This window comes from Ostrea edulis, chromosome 9, assembly GCF_947568905.1.
Source record: "Ostrea edulis chromosome 9, xbOstEdul1.1, whole genome shotgun sequence".
Lineage (NCBI taxonomy): Eukaryota > Metazoa > Mollusca > Bivalvia > Ostreida > Ostreidae > Ostrea > Ostrea edulis.
The window spans coordinates 59410682-59435681 of NC_079172.1; the positions used below are offsets into that span (position 1 = coordinate 59410682).

The following is a 25000-nucleotide window of genomic DNA, read 5'->3' on the forward strand; positions in this document are numbered from 1 at the left end:
AATTTATTTAAAAACTTCTACGTGAGAAGAAAAATTTCTTGCTGTGGCCCTCAATTCAACATTTAGATTTATCGACGATGTATCATCTATTAAAAATAATAATTTTCATTCATATGTCGATTTAACTATATCCCAGTGAACTTAAAAAAACCAAGACACGTTAGAGTCGTCCATTTCTGCTTCATACTTTGATGTTTTATTGAAAGTAGATATTAACAGCAAACTAACAACGCAACTATGACAAACGGGATGATTCCAGCTTCTCCATCGTCAACTTCCCATATTTATGTAGCAATATTCCATTATCACCTGCATATGGTGTTTACATCTCTCAACTGATTCGATACACAAGAGCTTGTTCTGCGTATGGTCAGTTCTTAAATCGAGACAGGCTACTGACAAACAAGTTGATGGTGCAGGGGTTCCAACAGTCCCATTTAATATCAGCATTTCGCAAATTCTAGGTTCGTTATAACGATCTACAGTAGTTTGCCAATATAACGTAATATTGGGTCAAATGCTGTCTGATGTGTTTCATGCCGATTGTTGGGCCGTTCTTGGCACACTGATTTTGACTACAGATGACTCCGTTTACCTGATCAAGATATGGGGCTCACAGTGGGTGTGTCCGGTCAACAGGGGATGCTTACTCCTCCGAAGCACCTGATCCAACTTTCTGGTATATCCAGGGGTCCGTCTGCCCAAGTCTTTATTTTGTATTGCTTATGGGAGTAATGAGATTGATCACTGTTCGTGATCTTCGCCTTCCTTTCTTGTTACCTCGTGATAGGTTTATTATTACTTCGTGATAAGTTTATTATTACCTGTGATAAGTTTATTATTACTTCGTGATATGTTTATTATTACCTCGTGATATGTTTATTATGACCTCGTGATAAGTTTATTATTACCTCATGATAAGTTTATTATTACCTCGTGATATGTTTATCATTACCTCATGATAAGTTTATTTTTACCTCGTGATGTTTATTATTACCTCATGATAAGTTTATTATTACCTCGTAATAAGTTTATTATTACCTCATGATATGTTTATTATTACCTCATGATAAGTTTATTATTACCTCGTGATATGTTTATCATTACCTTATAATATGTTCATTATTACCTCGTGATATGATTATTAATATGATTACGGTGTGACCGTTGGGGCGAGAAAGGGGGAAGAATATGATTTTTATCCTTTCCTTTCAAATAAGAAAGGTTTGTAATACTTCAAAGGTTTTTTTAAATTATTATTTTACGAATCGAACCATCCGCCATTTTGTACGGGGGACTTCTGGGATTGGCGTAAAAAAAAATTCTTGTTAGAGGTTGAGATTTAGCTCGGATTATTTCCCGCGCTCTAGTCATTAGAGCTCGCAGTACGAGCCAGCGCTCCGCGCTGGCTCGCTGCGCTCGCTATTACCTCGTGATATGTTTATTATTACCTTGTGATAAGTTTATTATTACCTGTGATAAGTTTATTATTACCTTTGATAAGTTTATTATTACCTTTGATAAGTTTATTAATATGTTTTACGGCGTGACCGTGTTTGAGGGCGAAGCAAACAAATTTTGGCATTGGTATCTATATCCAAAACAGAACAAAGACAACCCGAAGTTAGCACGAGGACGGAACTGTATCAAAGCATCCTAATTTTGGATATTTGATCCGCCTACATATTGAACGCGGGAAATATAACGCAATTGATGTAAACAGTACATTGTGACGTCATATTCAGCGTCGTTATTTAGGAAATTTACAAACATAGCGTTTGAACCACAACAACAAACATGGCGTTAATCGTGGAGTGATTATACATGATTAAGAAAATAAGATTTACATGCTTTTACGAATTTTATGTAACATCTCAGAACGACGTGAACTAGGGTAGACGAGATTCAAAATGGAGAAATACATGTCCACGCGATAATATTCGAATCAACGCCATTAGTACCAAACTTTTCAAGTTCCATAGGTATGGTTTAATTTTTCATTATTTCCCTATATTTTCCTTTTAAACATGTATATACGTGTTACCTATAGGGAGAGGTCCGCTCTCACGGCCCTTCGGGACGTGAGAGGGCTTCGCCCTCTATTACCTTTGATATGTCTATCATTACCTATGATAAGTTTAATATGTTTTACGGCGTGACCGTGTTTGAGGGCGAAGCAAAAAAGTTTTGACATTAGGATCTATATCCAAAACAGGACAAAAACATCCCGAAGTTAGCACGCGGACGGAGCTGTATCAAAGCATCCTAATTTTGGACATTTGATCCGCCTATATATTGAACGCGGGAAATATAACGCAATTGATGTAAACAGTACATTGTGACGTCATATTCAGCGTCGTTAGTTAGCAAATTTACAAACATAGCGTTTGAACCACAACAAAAAACATGGTGTTAAACGTAGAGTGATTATACCGAGCGAAGCTCGGACGGGCCGAAGGCCCGTCCGCGAAGCAAGGCTCTAAAGGTAACACGTATGTAAAAGAAAAAAGTCAAAATCAGCAAAAGAAAAAGAGATAATCTCTATATACGTTCACTGAAATTTTCGTGATCCATATGGGCGCCGCCATTTATTTTTTCATTACCTGCTTCAACAGTTATTCGTGTTTTATTTTGAATGCCAATAATAGAAGACTCTGACTTGCAATTCGTAATTTAAACACTCAGTTTGTTCAAAGTGAATAGTACAATTATCATTGTAACAGGTTTTAGCAAATAAATACATATAAAACCGCAATACGACTAAATATATGAACGAGTTCATGAGTTTCTTTGAATAAGAATATACGATAAAATTACGGTTACTTCTTTTACCATTTTGAATTTATTGGTTAATTTTGTTTAGTTTTAACGGCCTTTTTCATTGCATACGGAATGTATTATTGTTGTTTATAATTGTTTGCTTTGAAAAAGAGAAAAAAAAGTCGAGGCTAAGTGTGACGTCACAATGCACAGTTTACGTTGCCTTGCGTTTTATTTCCCGCGCTCAATGAATAGGCGGATCATGTAAAACTGTTGTCCCCATATAGACTCCTTTAATGAGATGTTACTGGGTGTTTAGCGCAAGGAAATCTCATTCAAAATATATATTTTTAAATGAATCATAATCTACCGTACTTAACGGAATTATGATTACCACTTGGGAAACAGAGTTACGTACATGCTTCGCTCGGTCCAACGGTCACATCGTATACATATTATATGATTAAGAAAATAAGATTTACATGCTTTTACGGATTTTATGTAACATCTCAGAACGACGTGAACTAGGGTAGACGAGATTCAAAATGGAGAAATACATGTCCACGCGATAATATTCGAATCAACGCCATTAGTACCAAACTTTTCAAGTTCCATAGGTATGGTTTAATTTTTCATTATTTCCCTATATTTTCCTTTTAAACATGTATATACGTGTTACCTATAGGGAGAGGTCCGCTCTTACGGCCCTTCTGGCCGTGAGAGGGCTTCGCCCTCTATTACCTTTGATATGTCTATCATTACGTATGATAAGTTTAATATGTTTTACGGCGTGACCGTGTTTGAGGGCGAAGCAAAAAAGTTTTGGCATTAGGATCTATATCCAAAACAGGACAAAAACATCCCGAAGTTAGCACGCGGACGGAGCTGTATCAAAGCATCCTAATTTTGGACATTTGATCCGCCTATATATTGAACGCGGGAAATATAACGCAATTGATGTAAACAGTACATTGTGACGTCATATTCAGCGTCGTTAGTTAGCAAATTTACAAACATAGCGTTTGAACCACAACAAAAAACATGGCGTTAAACGTAGAGTGATTATATATGATTAAGAAAATAAGATTTACATGCTTTTACGGATTTTATGTAACATCTCAGAACGACGTGAACTAGGGTAGACGAGATTCAAAATGGAGGAATACATGTCCACGCGCTAATATTCGAATCGACGCCATTGGTACCAAACTTTTCAAGTTCCATAGGTATGGTTTAATTTTTCATTATTTTCCTTTTAAACATGTATATACGTGTTACCTATAGGGAGAGCTCCGCTCTCACGGCCCGAGGGCTTCGCCCTCTATTATTACCTGTGATATGTTTATTATTACCTATGATAAGTTTATTATTACCTGTGATATGTTTATTATTACCTGTGATAAGTTTATTATTACCTGTGATAAGTTTATTATTACCTTTGATATGTCTATTATTACCTATGATATGTTTATTATTACCTCGTGATAACTTTATCATTACCTCGTGATATGTATATTGTTACCTCGATGGTGGAGTGGAGGGTAGAAGATCGGAACCTCTGGTCCCTTTAATTGTGTCTTGAGGGGGCAATGAACTTAACATTGCACATCAGTGCCCACCAGTGAGGGGTAATGAATTCGATACAGCATATCAGTGCCCACCAGTGAGGGGTAATGAATTCGATACAGCATATCAGTGCCCACCAGTGAGGGGTAATGAATTCGATACAGCATATCAGTGCCCACCAGTGAGGGGTAATGAATTCGATACAGCACATCAGTGCCTACCAGACTCACCTCTGACGTATTTCTCGTGTCTTGAGTCGGGCATATTGAATAGAATCATGGCCATCATTCCGAATATTGCACAGTCTACCTCGCTCGGCTCTGGTCCCATAAAAAAGTCCTTATCCCCTGAAAAATCAAATATAGTGATTCAAGGTTACAGAGTAAAATGACCTCTATAAACCTGGTGTAAAAGAGGTAACAAATGTTAACACCTAGTCTAAACCTCGAGTTCACGGATAGATAGAAAGTTATTATGCAATACTACACTACAAACAATACATAGCGAGATCAATAATGTGAAGGATGTAAAACTCAATTATTTTTACAAAATTTGGAGAGAGAACCATCTCCTCATGAATGAATTGCACTTGTAAACAATGCGCATATGAATACAGATTTGTACAGTACAAGTATGCCTAATTTAAGGGCTGGTAATTACGACAGAAATGAAACGAGAAATGAACTCCATTTCTAAAATACGTGAGCGTATAAACTGCATCGCTTCACCAAACATACTTTTCAAGCACCTCAAGAACACTTCAACAGTATGCCGGCGGGAAGTATTGCAGTTTATACCTTCATGTAATTTAAAAAAAAAAATATTTCTGTTGTTAGATTTTTTTTCAATTTTTTTTTCCAATTTGATAATATTTTATTATCACGTACACAACAACAATATGAAAGAATATACATGTACGTACAATAATAGCAAACTGATTGTTCTGACATATCATTTGATACATATATTCATAAGAAAACTCGAACTGTCATGCATATTATAGATTATCAGTCTTCAGGTTTTTTGTTGTGGTGTTTTTGTTCAAAGAAAAAGTTATATATTGATGGACATATACATCATAATATAGTTAGAATTGATATTTATAAAAATCCACTCTGGAAATATCACTTGACAAATGAGTTATTTAATTAATATTTAATATTAAATTTTAGTATGTGAAAAAAGAATCAACATTGATTTTAAAACCCCAGTCTTGATGAATTTTTACAAATGTTGCATATCATTTTATGTTTTGGAAGATGTTCGTGTCAGGGGTACATTTATTTTAATCATAGAATTTTTTGTCTGTGGCTTAATTATCCGTCTCGGTAAACTGCAAGCATATTCTGGATCTATGATTGCGTAATGTTCATCGCCTACCCGTGCGCCCGAGTTTTGAATTACACTGGTTTCACATTTCCAATGTTTTTGCTTTTTATATTTTTACAAATTGTAATGACAGCAATTTCCTCGTTGTAAACAATGCGCGTATAAATCTTGATAAATAAAGTATGCATATACAGTGTAGCAAAAGATGTTTTAAATTCGCAGTTATTCGGTTAACACACGTACAGTACACAGTGCATATTATTTGAAACAATATTGCGACAATTTCAGTATACAAACATGAAATATATACCCTGGTAAAAATGCAGTTCGTACTTAATTCTATTCCTTGGAAGACAGTGTCATCCAAAGTAAGATACAGCATTCAGAATGGTTATAGGCCTAAATGTAGTTTACCCTGTCGCGGTAAGAGTGTGGCCCCGCAAAGACCCCTTTGAAAAAAGCGACGGCTGCACAAAGCGGGAATGATAAATACTTGGTCTCTGGGACGTGGTAAATAATGGATTCACACCGTCTGTACTTGCTCTCTGGGACGTGGTAAATAACGGATTCACGCCGTCTGTACGTGGTATCTGGGACGTGGTAAATAATGAATCCACGCCGTCTGTACGTGGTCTCTGGGACGTGGTAAATAATGAATTCACGCCGTCTGTACGTGGTCTCTGGGACGTGGTAAATAACGGATTCACGCCGTCTGTACGTGGTCTCTGGGACGTGGTAAATAATGAATTCACGCCGTCTGTACGTGGTCTCTGGGACGTGGTAAATAACGGATTCACGCCGTCTGTACGTGGTCTCTGGGACGTGGTTAATAATGGATTCACGCCGTCTGTACGTGGTCTCTGGGACGTGGTAAATAACGGATTCACGCCGTCTGTACGTGGTCTCTGGGACGTGGTAAATAATGGATTCACGCCGTCTGTACGTGGTTTCTGGGACGTGGTAAATAACGGATTCACGCCGTCTGTACGTGGTCTCTGGGACGTGGTAAAAAATGAATTCACTTCGTCTGTACGAGGTGTCTGGGACATGGTAAATAATGGATTCACACCGTCTGTACTTGGTTATTACAAGACTGTCAAAACTACGGGTGTCTTGCACGATACTGCTTGCAATGGACAACAACATTCAGTTCAAAAATCTTGCGATTGCAATGCAATTCAGTAGTATAAGTTACACGTTAATCAACTCCACTTCATGACGTCATGCCAATTTCCGTTTCAATGTTTCTTGTTTTTTTTCCTTTGTTTTGCTTTTAATTTTTTGCTGACCAAAAGGGAGAAATAGTAGGGTATACCAGATCTATTTTGAAAAAAAATCTTGAGGTATTTACTTTGATGCCAACAGCTTTGAAAACACAGTCTAAGAAAACTACACATACGTGAAAGAGGGTGAACGTGTCTGTGTATCGCCATGTTTGTTTTTGTGTATCGATCTCGGAATGATGACGATTGATTTATATTAAATGAAAAAAATTATTCAGTCATTCAAAAATTTGTTGTACAACATATATTGATTAATTTATATGATTTTGAAATTGAATTATCAGTTGTCAGCTTTATTGTTTTATAGTTAAAACACAAAGTGCAAGTGATTTCTAATAATCACTTAAGGTATTCCATGTATAATGAAAGGATAATGAACAATTTTGAAGGATTTAAATCAACATAAAAGTTTATTGTTAAATAATGATGAAAGTGAAGCACATGAAATTCACATGACTGGTAAATGATTAGAAGCTGACCTTTTTGCACTTAAGACTATTTGGAAGAGTTGTCTGCCCTTTGTAAAAATAAGAAAAATCTAATTTTCTAAAAATGTGTGTGGTCAATGATTAATTTTATTTCAGATTTTCATAAAAAGAAAGTGTATGTAACTTTTTACCAAGAGATAATTATGAAAATATAATTTGTTTTTAAAATATTGTAATAAAATATGCTTTTCCCATATACTTCAATGTTAAATTCTAGGTGAAATGAATTAAGCAGTAAACAAAATTTTGAAAATTCCTATGGTGGATTATTTTTATTTGATGAACCCTTCAAAATGATACCATGATTACAAATATTCCACCATCCATTTATTAGATATGAAATATGGTCATTATACATTGAATACCTTAATATTACCTATGGAAGTACATTATGTATATCGCAGAATAATGACCGTTACATTGCTTTGATCTTTGCAATAACCAAGGTAGAATCACTTTCCCATAACAGTGATTAGAATTATGCTTTAAAGATATCCATTGGATCCCAAGCTCACAAAACAACCGGTACACCCGGTAGTCAAAACGTTTCAACAGACGGGTCAGTGGGGGACGCTCCCTTAAAGAATACAGGAATGACTCGGACCAGCAGGGACGATGAATCCATGGTAGCAGCTGTCCAAAAGCTAGTGAGATCGGTTTTAAAAGAACTTAGGAAATGTACCCAGCTATGCAAGTGTGTACAGAACTTTACGGTGCGACTTTAGATTTCAATGATATAACCCCTGAAGGAATCTGATATAGGCTCAGGACTTGCCTTTGCTCCGTGGACGACAGACAACACTGATATCGTTGACAATGTGTGATTTTCTGATGAATCTCACTTCCACTGAACTTCACCAATAAACAAACAAAACTGCCTTGTTTGGGTAAATCAGAAACCACAATACTGGAGCTGATAATAAGGTCTGTCTGGCATCGCTAAGTTCTACTGGAGTGAATGGACCGCCTTTTTCTTCCAATCTGATGGCGAGGCAAGGACTGTACATATGTGTAAGCACTCTCTAATGCTTCTAATTTCATTCCAGCACTGCATAGTCAGAGTATTGATGCTTCCAATGTTTGGTTTCAACAGGATGGAGCAACCCCACATACATTTAGACACGTTCTTGAATAGCTGCGAAAAACATTCGGACAAAAACTTAACTCGTTTAGGACAGACTGCATCTGGCCGCCACATTCCCCTGATTTAAGCGGACTAGACTTTCTTCTGTAGAGATGTAAAAATGACAAAGTGTACACACCAACGCCGACAATCCTTGAGAATCTCAAGTTAGTAATAAAGTTGAAAAATCGAAATGTTACTCCGAGTATGTGCAAGAATGTGATTACCAACTTCATTGAAGGGTAAATATTGTTTGTGCTTAATAGGGACGCCACATGAAGCACATCTTTAGATAGCAGCAAAATTCGATAAGAAGATACTGGTGTTTAAAAAATCTTTAAACTTCATGTGACATATTCTTATATTATAAGACCTATCATATCATATATTATTGTTATGTTCTTGGGAAAGTCACTTTACACGAATTTCCTCACTCCACCCAAGTGTAAAAGGGGTACCTGGCTATAGACAGTGAAAGATATTGTTAGAATGTTAGTACTCTAGCGCTTGTAATGGCAGCTTGCACTGTATGCTTCCTAGGAGGCTGAGAAAGTTCTAGATTGATATCAGGTCTGCCGGGTTAATAATGTACATTACATTTGTAAAGCACCTTTGAGCGTACATAGTGTATGAAAAGGGTGTTATATAAATATGGTATTATTATTATATTCTGTTTAAAATGAAAATTTGACATGTTTCATTGAATTTCATTCTTCTCATTAGAAGATTTATTTTCCTTGAAAATCGTATTGGACATTTTGAATCACCCTGTATGAAATATACATTATAACCCATCATAATGATATAATTATTAATATTCACATCATTGTGCTTAATTACAACTGAACCGAAAAACCATCCAAAATGAATACAAAACTCTTAAGATAAAAAAATCATAAGTAATTTACCTAGAAAGTCGGAGATGGCCGTCATGTCACTGACGGCAATAGACCACACCTCTTCCTGCGTGTGGCGCCCTATCCCGTGACCCCAGGTCTCTTTATTGATGACGCGTTTGAGGAACCAGATCGTAAACCACAGTTTTAATCCTTTGTACGGTATCACTTTCTCCACAGTAGATGTGTCTTCACCAAACATTTCTATACACATTGTCCTAAAACAGACAATCATAAGCTCAACTGCATATTGCATGCTCCAAACTACGAATTTCAAAACAATGAACTGGGTGCAATGATTGTCATTAATGACCATTCTTGTGTTTACAAAATTCCGGATTTCCCCATGTGAAATAGATTAGATTCAAAACTGAAAATACTTGTATCAATTTTGGAATATGACGTGGTAGAGTTGGTGATTATTTTATAGTATTTATCATTTTTGGGTAGTTTTATGAAATCATGAGCGCCGTGCACAAGATATGAAAATTAACCTAAATGTTGACGCATGGCGCCTACCTCCGACACATCCTTCCGGAACATTGTGATTTGGAGCTCGTTGAAAGAAAACGGCGCAAAATCCACGTGCTTGTGACATCACGTACATCGTAAATTTTATTAGTTTTGTATATTTAATAAATTTATATGTCAATTAATCTTCTATATAATCATTTCTGTTATTCATGCAAAGTCAGAATTATTAGCCAAACTCAGTCAAATTCTTTATGGACAAAATATAAACTCTTAACTGCAAACTATGAATAAAGACAAATAAGGTCATTGTAGCGAATTTACAGCACATAGAGTTTCTGTAACTTACCAATAGAGATTTTCTTCCGTCAGTTTTTGAAAAGCCCTGGCCACGGAGCAGTCTGACGGTGACAGGTGGCTGCTGACGTCGACCCCCCTCTTTGTCTTAATGTAGTCTATACAAAACTGGGAATCTGCTATCGACTTCCCATCATATTCAATCCATGGTGTTTTCCTTTTGGATGAAAACTTTGCGGAATGATCGTTCTACAATACATTTGCATCTATTAGAAAATTTGAGACAAATTTTTAAATCTATTGTTCTACAAATATATATTTGTTTAGATTTAGAACACATTGTATAGATGTAGAACACATTGTATAGATGTAGAACACATTGTATAGATGTAGAACACATTGTATAGATTTACAACACATTGTATGGATCTAGAATACATTGTATAGATTTTGAACACATTGTATAGATCTAGAATACATTGTATAGATCTACAACACATTGTATAATTGTGATTCATATACATGTATAATATAATCATTGACACACAACGTAATACAATGACGGGGTCAGAACCGTTCAGAATCAGATTTATGTGAGAGTCATTAAGGAGGGGTGTCTGTCTTGAATCAGAATCAGATTTATGTGAGAGTCATTAAGGAGGGGTGTCTGTCTTGAATCAGAATAAGATTTAGGTGGGAGTCATTAAGGAGGGGTGTCTGTCTTGAATCAGAATCAGATTTAGGTGGGAGTCATTAAGGAGGGGTGTATGTCTTGAATCAGAATCAGATTTATGTGGGAATCATTAAGGAGGGGTGTCTGTCTTGAATCAGAATCAGATTTATGTGGGAATCATTAAGGAGGGGTGTCTGTCTTGAATCAGAATAAGATTTATGTGGGATTCATTAAGGAGGGGTGTCTGTCTTGAATCAGAATCAGATTTATGTGAGAGTCATTAAGGAGGGGTGTCTGTCTTGAATCAGAATCAGATTTATGTGGGAGTCATTAAGGAGGGGTGTCTGTCTTGAATCGGAATCAGATTTATGTGGGAATCATTAAGGAGGGGTGTCTGTCTTGAATCAGAATCAGATTTATGTGGGATTCATTAAGGAGGGGTGTCTGTCTTGAATCAGAATCAGATTTATGTGGGAGTCATTAAGGAGGGGTGTCTGTCTTGTCCCCGTCCTCTCATCTTTCAATTCTCCCCTCACAATCCATGCATTGTACAATCCATTGTGAGGGGGTACAGCAATGGACGCGTTCATGTGTGGATAAGTGAGTGTATAACACTGAGATGGTAGTCTCTCCACACATCTCCATTGATTTCATAATTAATGTGGTCACGTAAGGGTAACAAAGGCAGGAATGTATGGGAACCTTGCAAATATTCTTCACAAAACCACAACTCTACAATTTGTTAAATTATCATGTACGTATTCTAGAGTAGTGCAAACTGAAGGTTTTCAAAACCATGACACCCCCCCCCCCCCGGGACACAGTGGGACTGAGTTGTCTTTAAAATCAAGGATGATTTTTCACAGAGTCTAGAGAGCATTTTAATTTCACTATTAGCCACAGAAAAGATTTTAAATAGATAATTTCGTACAAAGGATAAAAATTTCAAACATTCAGGAGAAATACCACCATTGCTCGTACAGGTGATCAACTACATACACTAACTTAAGGTTTAAAAACAACTGAAAGTTTCATTCTATATAGGAATATAACGGTGGAAAGTCCATATTTGAAAAGTTACTCACAACATAAGGGGTTTTCGTCATCCGTAAAAAGGTCTCCAATTTCAAGGGAAATGGAGAAACGCTGGGCGCAAACGGGCCTCGTCCTATCTGATACAAAATGACCACGCCAGGTGGGACGTTATGGCGGCTTGTGGAACTGTAAATAAATAAATACGTCACTACAAACCAATTAATGCCTTACTTCATTAATACGTCACTACAAACTAATCAATGCCTTACTTCATCAATCCGTCACTACAAACCAATTAATGCCTTACTTCATTAATACGTCACTACAAACTAATTATGCCTTACTTCATCACCAATACGGCACTACAAACCAATTAATGCCTTACTTCATCATCAATACGTCACTACAAACTAATCAATGCCTTACTTCATCAATGCTTCAATTACTTCATCTATGCCGAAAGTCTAAGTGACCTTGATATTTTATCCGCGATCATTTAGCGACAATTGTTTGCGACTCCTTCGACATCGAAATAAGGGGGTTCATTGTGCGACATCGATATAAGGGGTTCATTGTGCGACATCGAAATGAGGGGGTTCATTGTGGGTCATCGATATAAGGGGGTTCATTGTGCGACATCGATATAGGGGGTTCATTGTGCGACATCGATATAAGGGGGTTCATTGTGCGACATCGATATAAGGGGTTCATTGTGCGACATCGATATTAAGGGGTTCATTGTGCGACATCGATATTAAGGGGTTCATTGTGCGACATTGATATAAGGGGGTTCATTGTGCGACATTGATATAATTGGGTTCATTGTGCGACATCGATATAAGGGGTTCATTGTGCGACATTGATATAAGGGGTTCATTGTGCGACATTGATATAAGGGGGTTCATTGTGCAACATTGATATAATTGGGTTCATTGTGCGACATCGATATAAGGGGGTTCATTGTGCGACATTGATATAAGGGGGTTCATTGTGGGTGTAATCGGCGGCAGGTTTAGCTGATTGTCATCTATCGACGACGCATGTTCGGCACAGGTACCGCGACTGCCTTGATTAAATTCGATTCACCATATACATAAAATGATGCAATGACAGGCAACTTTTCTTTCTTATATCGATAGCTTTAAGGTTAATCGATCCTCGTGTGATGCAAAAATCTTTATCATATTAAACTTTGCGCATGATAGAAATTATTCACTGCATAAAATAAAACAAAATGGTTAACTATTGATTTTGAAAAAAGTTTGTATTTTCCATAGATAATCAATTCTTTGTAATTAATTTTTTTTTATCAAGGGCAATAACTCCTATGCTGGTATTTCTTCTACTGTATGTCTATTATACATGATTTCCCTAATATCCACACAGGGGCGGATCCACATTTTTGGAGGGGGGGGGGGTATACCAATAATTTTGGTTTTCAAAAGGATGGGGGGGGGCATCAAAATGCGCTAATGTTACCTATTTTTAGCAAACTTTTCTGACAAGGGGGGGGTGGGGGGGGGGGGTGGGGGGGACACCCCTCTGGATCCGCCACTGCTACATGTATCGATCATCGGCTCTTCCCCGATCAATCACAGAAATAATCGCTGCGTGAAGATTCAAATTGTGACCACTCTGACATTTTGTCGCGACCTCTGAAACCTGTTTTCTGGTCATTAAAGGATTGCACTGCATTTGTCACCAGGACCACAATCACTGCAAAACGCATAGATTCATGTGAGTACTCACGGATAAACTCATGTGCGTACTCACGCATAGACTCATGTGAGTTGTGGTCCATTGGTTTTTTGATAACTTCTCCGAGCTTAATATTTGCATTACTGCAAATATGTGGTATAACCATCTTATAACGATAAAGCAAAAATATGAACAGTTTAGTTTCGGCTTAAACAGATAAATGTACTATACATAAAAGTCTGAGTACTGAATTTTATTTTTGACTCTCTCTCTCTCTCTCTCTCTCTCTCTCTCTCTCTCTCTCTCTCTCTCTCTCTTGCTTGTTTGCTGCAGATTATTTATTCCTTTTTTCCCCCCCGAGAACTAGTTTTGAACTAATTTAGATAGTTAGATTTGCAGCTCCCCGTCAAAATTTTTAAGAGTACATGTTTCTCCAGTCTGATGGTTCAATAGTTACGACTGGAGAGCTACATATGCTCATAAACCTTGTTGATAGCGATTATAGTTTGTGCCAATTTATACAAGTGAATTCCGGTGTTTAATTTGAAAGAATCTTGGAATATTTTTAAATACCAGAAGGGGTTGTTGCGAGGGATGCGTTTGCATTTCTTATTGAAAAATCTGCCAATGTCTAAATTTTACAGTGAACTATTCAACCAAAACGTTCGACGGTCTAGAAATTTACACCTCTAGATAAACCTAGGTATAATTCGTTTCAAGTGTAACCAATCCTGGTTACGAGCTTACATGTTGCCATCTCTTATAGAGTACCTACCTAACACAAACTGAAAACGAAGCCGTGGACAACAATTCCTTATCAATTACATGTATCAGTGGGACTAGGCCCGTTTTGGGTCTGAACTCTGTGATTCCATAGGTTTAACTCCGACCCAGATAAAAAAAAAAAAAACCCACTCGCTTCAAATGCCTAAAAAATCAGAAACTAGGTGCGATATGCGTAATTTGTATAGATTAATGTTTTAACTTCGTACTTGCCAAATTTCACACGGGTTCGTGAAATAGCAGAGATATAAGTCATTGTTCTCTCCATCTTACATACATCTTACATACACGTAATATTTATGGTATCAGAGTTCTGGTCCAAAATGGGCTTAGCCCCTGTGCCAGTTATGACGGCGACACCGGCAGTCACCGGCCTACTCTTCCTGCATGGCTCTACAGATTTCACCCACAGAAAACTGGTCCTGGAGTGGGATTTCACCCACAGAAAACTGGTCCTAGAGTGGGATTTAACCCATAGAAAACTTACCCTAACATGGGATTTCACCCACAGCAAACTGGCTCTAGTGTAGAATTCCCACACGGACATCCCAGTCCATATTCAGTTTTCCTGGGAGAAATTGTGTTCTAGTTTATATTTAACGAGTGAAATGACCCTCTCAGGGCTTTGTTTCCCACTGTGTATCGTGTAATCTTATATACGTTGTATGTACATTTATACTCATCACCATATCTCTTTCTAGCTACGCGATCCAGTGGCGTAGCTTCCATTGAGGCGGTAAAAAAACCCAACACCTTTTACGTTGTTAAAATGTCGATAGCTTCGGGGGGGGGGGGGGGGGGGGGGGGGGGTAATATTCGAACCCAAGCTACGCCTACGCGATCATTGTCCTAATAGTGTTGTTTCTCGACATAAAATGACAAATTAAGGTACAGGGACCTACCAAGTCCAGTGTTTTTGCTCAATTAATATTTAGAAGTATCTTCTAATCCACAAGTGTAATTGTAAATAATTCGTTTAGCAAACGCACTGGTTACACTACACAGATTATATGTACCAACCCATCCATAAGAAATTAGAAAAAATTCTATAATAAGTTTTCCGGACCAGGGGGAAATCCCATCTCACAATGGAAATCGGTTCTAAAATGTTATTTTCCCCTGGTACAAATTAATCTGTAGATTAGGATTTCCAACGGAAATTTCTACTCTGTAACATAAGTATTGTATATTCCTTCAATTCCAACAGACGGTAGGTGTAGACATATTTTAAAACGGAACGTCACATAAACTGGGTGTTGGAAGTAATAAATCAAAATAGAAAATGTTTTATTTTTGAATACTATACAAATCATTCTATACATTTCTTCTTCTGTATGCTTCTTTAAAAACAATCATTATGATAAAACATCGAAAAATACTATTTATACTTAATCTTATGATAAAACATCGAAAACTACTATTTATACTTAATCTTATGATAAAACATCGAAAACTACTATTTATACTTAATCTTATGATAAAACATCGAAAACTACTATTTATACTTAATCTTATGATAAAACATCGAAAAATACTATTTATACTTAATCTTATGATAAAACATCGAAAAATACTATTTATACTTAATCTTATGATAAAACATCGAAAAATACTATTTATACTTAATCTTTGCAAACGTCAGTAATTTGGGTTGTGTGGGTGGTAAGTTGACGTCAGTAATTTGGGTTGTGTGGGTGGTAAGTTGACGTCAGTAATTTGGGTTGTGTGGGTGGTAAGTTGACGTCAGTAATTTGGGTTGTGTGGGTGGTAAGTTGACGTCAGTAATTTGGGTTGTATGGGTGGTAAGTTGACGTCAATGCTCACACCGTGCACAGTACGATGTAATTCAAATCTTAATCTCGCATCAGAAAATTGAGAGTCTACACTCAGTAAAGTATACTAAGCAAATTCAGTCTTCTTCATGCTAAAAAATGTCATTTTAAACTTTTAGATTCTAATTAGTGCGATAACAATAATAAGTATTATACTGATTCTAAGATTCATTATGCACATGCGTTCTGATGTGTATCAGTATAGAACACTAGCGTCACACGTGTCCAGTTACGATATAGATCACGAAGGTCGATCAGTCTCTGACATGGATCTGCAATTTAATCTAGAATTGATGGTAATTGAATATGGTCCAAGAATTGACATTATATCCTTAGAATCTTGTTGTAGCGGTATTAGCTGCTGAATTTTTGCTGGATAAAAAAGATAGCCGCAAAATAAGGTGCTTTTTAGCCGAGTTGCAACGAAGTTGAACTCGGCTATTGGTTTGGTGATGCGTGCGGGAGGGCGGGCGGTTGGGCGTCAAAAATTGGTTTCCAGATAACTTGAAAAGTTTACAATCTAATCAAATGAAACTTTGATATATTGTTGGGTACCAGGTAAGGAAGACCCCAATTGATTTGGAGAAAAATTGTCAAAGGTCAAGGTCACAGTGACCGAATATAGAATGAAAATTTCAGAAATATTTGGTTTCCGGATGATAACTCAGAAAGTTTAAATCCGAATCAAATGATACTTAAAGATATTGTTATGTACCAGGTAAGGAAGACTTCTATTGATTTTGGAGAAAATGGGTCAAAGGTCAAGGTCACAGTGACCGAAAATAGATTTAAAATTCAAAAAAAAAATTTGGTTTCCGAAGGATAACTCGATTTTTTTAAAATTTGAATCAAATGAAACTTGGTTATATTGTTGGATACCAGCAAAGCAAGGCCCCTATTGATTTTGGAGAAAAAGGTCAAAGGTCAAGGTCACCGTGACCAAAAATAGATTGAAAACTACAAATATGGTTTCTGGACAGTAACTCGAAAAGTTTAAAACTGAAATTAGTTCTTCACAGTTATAAATATGCCACATCATTCCTGACTTTACAATGTATCCCATGCAACTCGGCTTATGCACCCCTGGGTGCATATATTGATTTTATTTTTTTTTAAATTGATTTGTTTCTTTTTTTTCTCTCTTGAATAGTAAATTAATTAATAACTTATTGCTAATGCTAAACTATTCTGTAATTCTTTTACTAATTGTCTAATCTGTAATTTTGCATAAAATTCCTTTTCTTAGGACATTCCTGGAATGAATGATAAGTGAGACTTATATAATGTAAATATCTGTGATAGCAATGTATATATTGTCTCACTGTGATATGTCTTTTAGCAAAACTATATTTTATAACTTACAAGATAATCAATTTATAGATCAGACCAGTTTGGTGTCATCTGTAAATATTGTTCGCTCAAGCCTATTCCCATAAAATGGTATGCTCACCATGGTTTTTATTTAATTCAATAATTACTAGTTTACATACTATAATGACAATTATTGTAAAGTTTTACAATGAAGTTAAAAGTCTATAGGACTTGTGAGATTTATTATGTGATGCATACATCAATAGAGTCATCTCCCTTGATATAGATCACCCATGTAATACCTAATCGTGCATTGGTTGTATATCAGTATTTATGTAAAATTATAGTATTCATGTTTTATTTAACATAGTTTTTAATATTGTTAAGCATTGTTATTATAAGGTTTCGTCAATGGGCAATTCATTGCAATTGATAACCCCTAAATAAACGTCTTACCGAGAACCCCAACAGATGTTCAGGACTGTTATTCCAAAAGGGAAAAACCTGTTGCAATTATTTCAGCAACAAGGTATAAACCTATTTCTAAAAACAAAAATGCAGAAAATGTATCAAACAACAATTCTGATTTTGATGTTAGAATTCTGTAAAATATTTTGAAGTTCCGGGGTGACAAGGGCTTCCACTCAATAGAAAGCGCACCTTTACAAGTATAACTTATCATGTGACAAGTTGTGACATCATAATAAAATGACGTAGCTACTTTTGTTTGTGGGGAGCGGCCTTGGCCAAAGAAGATGAATCGAACAACATTTTCTAATCTTCAAATCATAACAAAATACTAAACACACAGTGCTTCGAGCATGTTAGTCACCAATATAAATACGTGGTGTAGAATCCTGAGACATTGTTCCTATGATTTCACTGAGATATGAAAATGAAGTTGGTTCGTGTCCAATTCATTGAAAATCGGGGAACACAACAAATGTATGCACGACTATAAAATAGAATGCGTTTACATTCCATTAGGGAATCGATTAGACTCGCAAAGCGCACAGTGGTCCAACATCACGTCAATATAAATTGACGTTGGTGTAAAACGTCATTATAATTGCCGTTTCATATTTTATATATATATATAGATCTATAGTATATTAAAATGTACATATAGGCGCAATTATTCAGTAACGCGTAGGTGCCAAAAAATAAGAAAGACGTTTTTATATAAAGCTGAAAGTTGGTGTTCTTGAAACAGTAGGTTTTTTAAATTAAGGACAAAACAGTAGTGAATAGTACATTGGAGTTGACAGGGGGGGGGGGGGGGGCTTGAGAGAGAGCAAAAGTATGGGGGGGGGGGGGGGCTTGAGAGAGGGCAAAAGTATGTTTGAGCCTCCCATTTTTGGTTGAAATTGTAACTAAGTGTTGAATTAAAATATCCTTTTTACTTCAAAAAATTCCAATTTTACAGAATAAATATACAACGAACTGAATGGATTTGCAGTTCATAAAACGATTGTTTTATGAATTCTTCGAACTGCGATGCAATTACGCTCGATTAATTATTTCTACAAAATGTCAACATGTTGGATAATCAGGCACCATACGAAATGTAGAATACAAACAGAATTAATTAAAATTGGCTTCAGTTTGTTATTTTTTACCAATGTAACCTGACCCCGCTGTTACCATAGAACATCACCGAGCAAACACTTAGCTGGATTTTGTGTTCGCGCGACGTCATGTTGTGTGGCAACCAGTGATTCAAAAATGACTATGGACACAGAAAAAAAAATCCATTTATCTCCGTCAATGTTTTAATAAACCTTAAGGAAAAATCATATCCTTTACGAATATTCTTTGGATTTTCGTAAAACTAGTAACTATTCACGCCACCCCCATAAAACAGTATGCAGTTTACATAAGGTAATCCTTCCCGTAACCAATAACACTGCATGTCTGTCACTGTATTTCAATGGCATGTACATTAGAATGTTGGCTTCGTGACGAGTAGGTTGCCAGTTCGACCCCCGCTCTTAACATGTTCGTGTCAAACTGCTTGCTCTTATAAATCGCCAAAACGCTCGACTTCTAAGCGAGAGTCAAGTTATGCAATCAATGATAAGGCATTACTTCGATATCCACACATAGTTTAAAAACGCGTCCATGTACCATGAATACAATCAAATCGAACTGGCAAATGAATTACAAACTTAATTAAGCAATTTTAACAAACGTATACATGTGTAGAGGGGGTCACTAGATAGCCATTATTATCGGTTAGCGATTAATTGGCCAAAATGAAATAAAAATAATTGTATAACCCTTACTGTTCTTAGCTGTCGGTAGGAAACACACAAGTCGTAATTAGTGAACAGGATGGGCAGTAGAGTTAATTTGTAGCAAACTGTCTGGAGTGGTATCCCGAGGCTTCGTATGTAGTCAAGAATTTATTGACAAAAAAGTCAGTGCACAAACGTCCACAACATAATATAACAATGCTGTATACGATTCATACCAACATGGAGCTATAATAATCTGTGACATGTATATACAATATTAATGTTATGTAATTTAATCCAACGAATTTTTAAAATTCTGTTCCTGAGAATATATACCAAAAAGCGGAAATCATTTGTGTGCAATAAAATTTAGCAATGTTTGCAGGGTTAGTTTTTCATTTTATCATTAATCTCACAATTAAAGTAAAAATTATAACACACACACACACACACGTGTGGATTGCACGAGGAGACCCGCTCTAAGGCAGTGTATCTCACCTTTACAATTACACGTAACCTAAAACTTAATACAGAGTTGCATTGAAGCATACATACCGTTTGTATAAGAAAGATCCAATCCTGAAAATAAGTACTGAAGCTATAATAACTATTCCAGCAATCAAGAGATGCAACATGTTTGTTAACCTGCAGTCCGTGTTTTATTTGTTGGCCAGCTGGTTAACAAAAAAAATTATAAAATACACTGGTGCATGGTGAATGTCAACATACGAAGTAATGCAGATGGCAATTTTCAAAGACACAAGTTTAATCAAATTTATAACGCCAACCTTTGCATAGAAAAGAATTACCGAAACAAATAATTCGGGTGCGACATTCATTAAGTACTCGCTAATTAGGCGGCACTGTAATGCTTACCTCCCCTTTCGAAGTGGAATCGTCCACCGACACTTTGTTGACATTTGAGAACTTCCTTTCGACTGTGTATACAACATGTGGACATAATATACAGATATATGTATACCCATCTGCTGACATAAAATACCGGGCTGGTGGAATTTGTCTCGGCCATGGGTGAGTTCTTCCAGAAATCCGTTTGTTTTCAAAGGATTAAATATTGCGCGTTCATGAAATGGGTTTGACACTCGAGCGCATACTTGGATATTTGATGAAGAAACATTTGGCCTTTAAGCAATATAAGCCTAGTCGTGACGGTTCGATTTCAGTAGCGCATTCAATTATAGGTATGAGGGTTAGTCAGTCTCGTGTCACATTCATAATCATGTTTTTTAACAGACGATATATATATTCGATGAATATTGCCCAGAAAATTCAAGATGGCGGATTATTTCGAGCCCCCATCATCAACATTATCAGACATGCTGCGAGCAAAACACTGAGTCGTGATGTAGGATAAACTGGGCTGTTTAAACACAAGTAGGTCAGAGTGCCCTGCAAAGTATCAAAGAAAGCTTACTGCACGCTGTGTTACAGAAACTAGATATTGTGGAATACATCGTGAATGCCCAATGTGTTTACATGGAGCTAAAGCTATATATCTTGTAATATAGTTAATCTGTCAATACAAGAGTGAGTCAGAAAATATACTTAGTACTCCCAATGCAACCTACCAAAAATATGATATACTTAGTACTCCCAATGCAACCTACTAAAAATATGATATACTTGGTACTCCCAATGCAACCTACCAAAAATATGATATAGGAACCCAATTTGTGGCATTTCTTTGAGCAAATTCTTAAGATTTCCATTTATTACATGCACATTGGCCATTTTTTATTTTACACCTATGCATTGAGAAGCTATCAGATTAGGGACGAAATCAAAGTTCAATGTCTGACAAAAAACTAAATTCACTTAGTTTTAACTAAGACACCCCCCCCCCCCCCCCCCAAAAAAAAAAAACCCAACAAAAAACTAAATATGATGAATGGTCAATGTTGAAACTATAATCAATTAACATGTAAAAACATACACTCAGTATAAATAGCACTCTGTATACCTTTCCTACTGAAAGTGTACATTAAAACTATTAAATGTTCATTAAAATGTTATATTACTGTGGTTTTTAACAGTCGCTTGTCTTTTTTCACTAAAGTTTAATCAATGTCGGATGACAGAAACTTACGGGACTTTTTACTTCCCCCTAACTATTTTGAATTGAGATTTTTTTCCGACATTGATCTTTTGATTTCACCCCTTGCTAACACAAAACTGTTCCCATACTAATGGCACTTATATATCTTGAAGTATGTTGATGTTTTTATTTTACGTCTCAGAGATGATGGACTCATAATACATTCACTCCAAAAGAAAAATTAATTGCTCTTGAGCAAAACAGAAAGTGCAACCAGAAATGAACTAAATACGGGATATCGGAACTGTAAAATTTTGAAACTCTTCAGGAAAAGAAATACAAAATTTATGTGTCATTTGGGCAACTCGTACATACAAATCAGTGATGGCTAAAGATGATTAATTTCTTTAAAAAAAAATATCTGCCAGATTTGAAAATAATTTTTCAAAAAGTGAATACCCTAGTACCAAATACATGAGTTATTGAATTATATCTATGATGCTTGATAGTAGAAGACAATGCAAAGAAAAATTCACAATACCATTTATTTCCTCAATCATATCACATGTGGATATTTACTCAGCTCAGTGAGATTTTTTTCGAGTCATTATAACAACTGACCGCTATCAAATGATCCAGTCATGTCATGTAGCAACGTTCCCCCCTCCCCGCCCCTTTCTTGATATACTTCCCACATTATTATCACATACAAAGTTTGATAGTTATTTTCATACATGTGCAAAGATCGAATTATTATCGGATTACTTTTTTTTATAGTAGCGGTCAATAGTAGTGGAAATGCATTAGGTTGAATTGATGAATTGAACTCGTGCACTGAGTGTATTGAGGGCTAAACACACACACCCATCCTGCTTTACAAATTTGGGGTTTATGTAGAATGATTTCCTTGCTAACCATCTGTATTGTAGTGGTAGGGTGGGGCCACAAAATAGGAGATCAAATTTTAACCTGGATATTTACTACAAGAAAAATATATATTTAAATCTTCTTAAGAAGCACAGGACCAGTCAAGTTGAAATTTGCATGAAAACTTCAAGACATAAAGTAGGTTCAAGTAAGTTCTGATCACCCCCAACCCCCGCAACGGGGGTGGGGATTGGGTAGTAGAGTGGGGTCATAATATTAAGGGATTAATATTTTACGTTCAAATGCATTGGGTAAATCTTCTACAAGAACTACTGTTCCAGTAAAGCTGAAATTTACATTAAAGTTTCCTGGCATAGAATAAAGTCAAGTTTGTTCAAATCACGACCTCAGGGAGTAGGGTGAGGCAAGCCGCCACAATAGGTGATTAAACTTGTACATGCAAATTCCAAAAATCTTTGAAAATTTAAAAAACAATGGTGGTTTAGATCCAGGTTTGTTCAAATTGTGCCCCCCCCCCCCCCCCCCCCCCCCCCCCGAAGTAGAATTGGTCCATTACAGGGAATCAAAGTTTTACATGAGGAAAATCTCCTTGTCAAGAACTGCATGCAGGGCCATGAGCCCATGACTACTAGTCTTATTGTTGTGCAAGCATCTAATCTATTGAAATCATGGCTCTTGGGGGCAGGTTGGGGCTACATTGGGGGATCAAAGTTTTACAAAAGAATTCATAGGGAAACATCTTTAGAAATCTTCATCCCAACAACAGCTGGGTCGTGGTTAGTCCTATCAAGTATCTGCAGGTAATTCCAATTCAAGTTTGTTCAATTAAGGGGCCCCAGGGTAGGGTGGAGCCACAATGGGAGATAAGTTTTATATGCCTTTGATTATGATCCTTTGGGGCTAGGTTGAATCCACAATTGGGTCAACATTTTTCATTTAAATGGTTTGAAGAAAAAAATCTTTTAAAATTAAAACTCACAACAGCTGAACAACAGCAGGGCCAAGGTGACTCAGGTAAGTGAGTGGGCCCTTGGGCCTCTTGCTCAAATTATTTCACAGAATGTGCCATAATTACTGGTAGAATGAAATTCAAAATTACATACAATTTTGACTAATTTTTTGCTAATTGTATTTGCGTTACTGTAATGATTGATGTAGTGAAAGCTACTATTTTTTCACTACTAAGTAATTTAAGCCTCACCCATTTGCAGCATATATATTCTCTATGTTTATGTATTGAATGTAGGGCTGAAACGATTTACAGAGATATCGATACTGTGCAATATGAATGCTCGATTCAATTTTCAGTTCGTTGCCTCGAATTTTGGTTCAATACGTTTTTAGCTCACCTGAGCTGAAAGCTTAAGTGAGCTATTCTGATCACCCATATTCCGGCTTCCATCCGTCCGTCTGTAAACTTTTAACATTTTTGACTTCTTCTCAAAAACCACTGGACCAATTTCAACCAAAGTTGGCACAAAACATCCTTAGGTAAAGGGAATTCTAAATTGTTAAAATAAAGGGCCAGGCCACCTTCCAAGGGGAGATAATCAAGAAAAGGTAAAAATAGGGTAGGGTCATTAAAAAAAATCTTCTTCTCAAGAACCACTGGGCCAGAAAAGATGAAATTTATATATAAGCTTTATTAGGTAGTGCAGATTCTAAATTCTTAAAATCATGGCCCTTGGGGGTTGGATGGGGCCACAATAGGGGATCAAAGTTTGACATACAAATATATAGGAAAAATCTTTAAAAATCTTCTTCTCAAGAACCACTGAGCCAGAAAAGCTGAGATTTATATGAAAGCTTCCTGATATAGTGTAGATTCTAAATTGTTAAAACCATGGCCCCCGGGGCTCGGATGGGGCCACAATAGGGACGTCAAAGTTTTACATACAAATATATAGGAAAAATCTTTAAAAATCTTCTTCCCAAGAATCACTGAGCCAGAAAAGCTGAAATTTATATGAAAGCTTCCTGATATAGTGCAGATTCTAAATTGTTAAAATCATGGCCCCCGGGGGTCAGAGGAGGCCACAATATGGGGATCAAAGTTTTACATACAAATATATAGGAAACATCTTTAAAAATCTTTTTCTCTAGAACCACTGAGCCAGAAAAAGTGAGATTTATATGAAATCTTCCTGATATAGTACAGATTCTAAATTGTTAAAATCATGGCCCCCGGGGGTCAGATGGGGCCACAATAGGGGGTCAAAGTTGGTTTTTAACTCTTCTGAGCCGAAGGCTCAAAGAGCTAATCATATGGCCATA

General features: G+C 36.5%; 2 protein-coding genes across 3 annotated transcripts in view; one reads left to right on the plus strand and one right to left on the minus strand.

Annotated features, from left to right (window-relative positions):
• Positions 1 to 20652, minus strand: part of LOC125658269 (failed axon connections homolog) — a 22427-nt gene extending 1775 nt beyond the window's left edge. The window contains exons 1-5 of the mRNA XM_048889490.2: positions 20338 to 20652; positions 11972 to 12107; positions 10266 to 10462; positions 9458 to 9663; positions 4557 to 4673 (exon numbers count right to left, since the gene is read on the minus strand). Coding sequence (XP_048745447.2) covers positions 4557 to 4673; positions 9458 to 9663; positions 10266 to 10462; positions 11972 to 12107; positions 20338 to 20417 — 736 coding nt within the window. The 5' untranslated portion in view covers positions 20418 to 20652. The remainder of the gene's footprint in view (positions 1 to 4556; positions 4674 to 9457; positions 9664 to 10265; positions 10463 to 11971; positions 12108 to 20337) is intronic.
• LOC125658265 (dematin-like) overlaps positions 20645 to 25000 on the plus strand; it is a 27203-nt gene continuing 22847 nt past the window's right edge. Inside the window, exon 1 of one of the 2 annotated variants that reach the window (XM_048889475.2) lies at positions 20645 to 20814. In XM_048889475.2, coding sequence (XP_048745432.2) covers positions 20811 to 20814 — 4 coding nt within the window. In that variant the 5' untranslated portion in view covers positions 20645 to 20810. Of the gene's footprint in view, positions 20815 to 21069; positions 21178 to 25000 lie in introns of those variants that run through there. The other variant, XM_056149723.1, reaches the window with a different exon arrangement.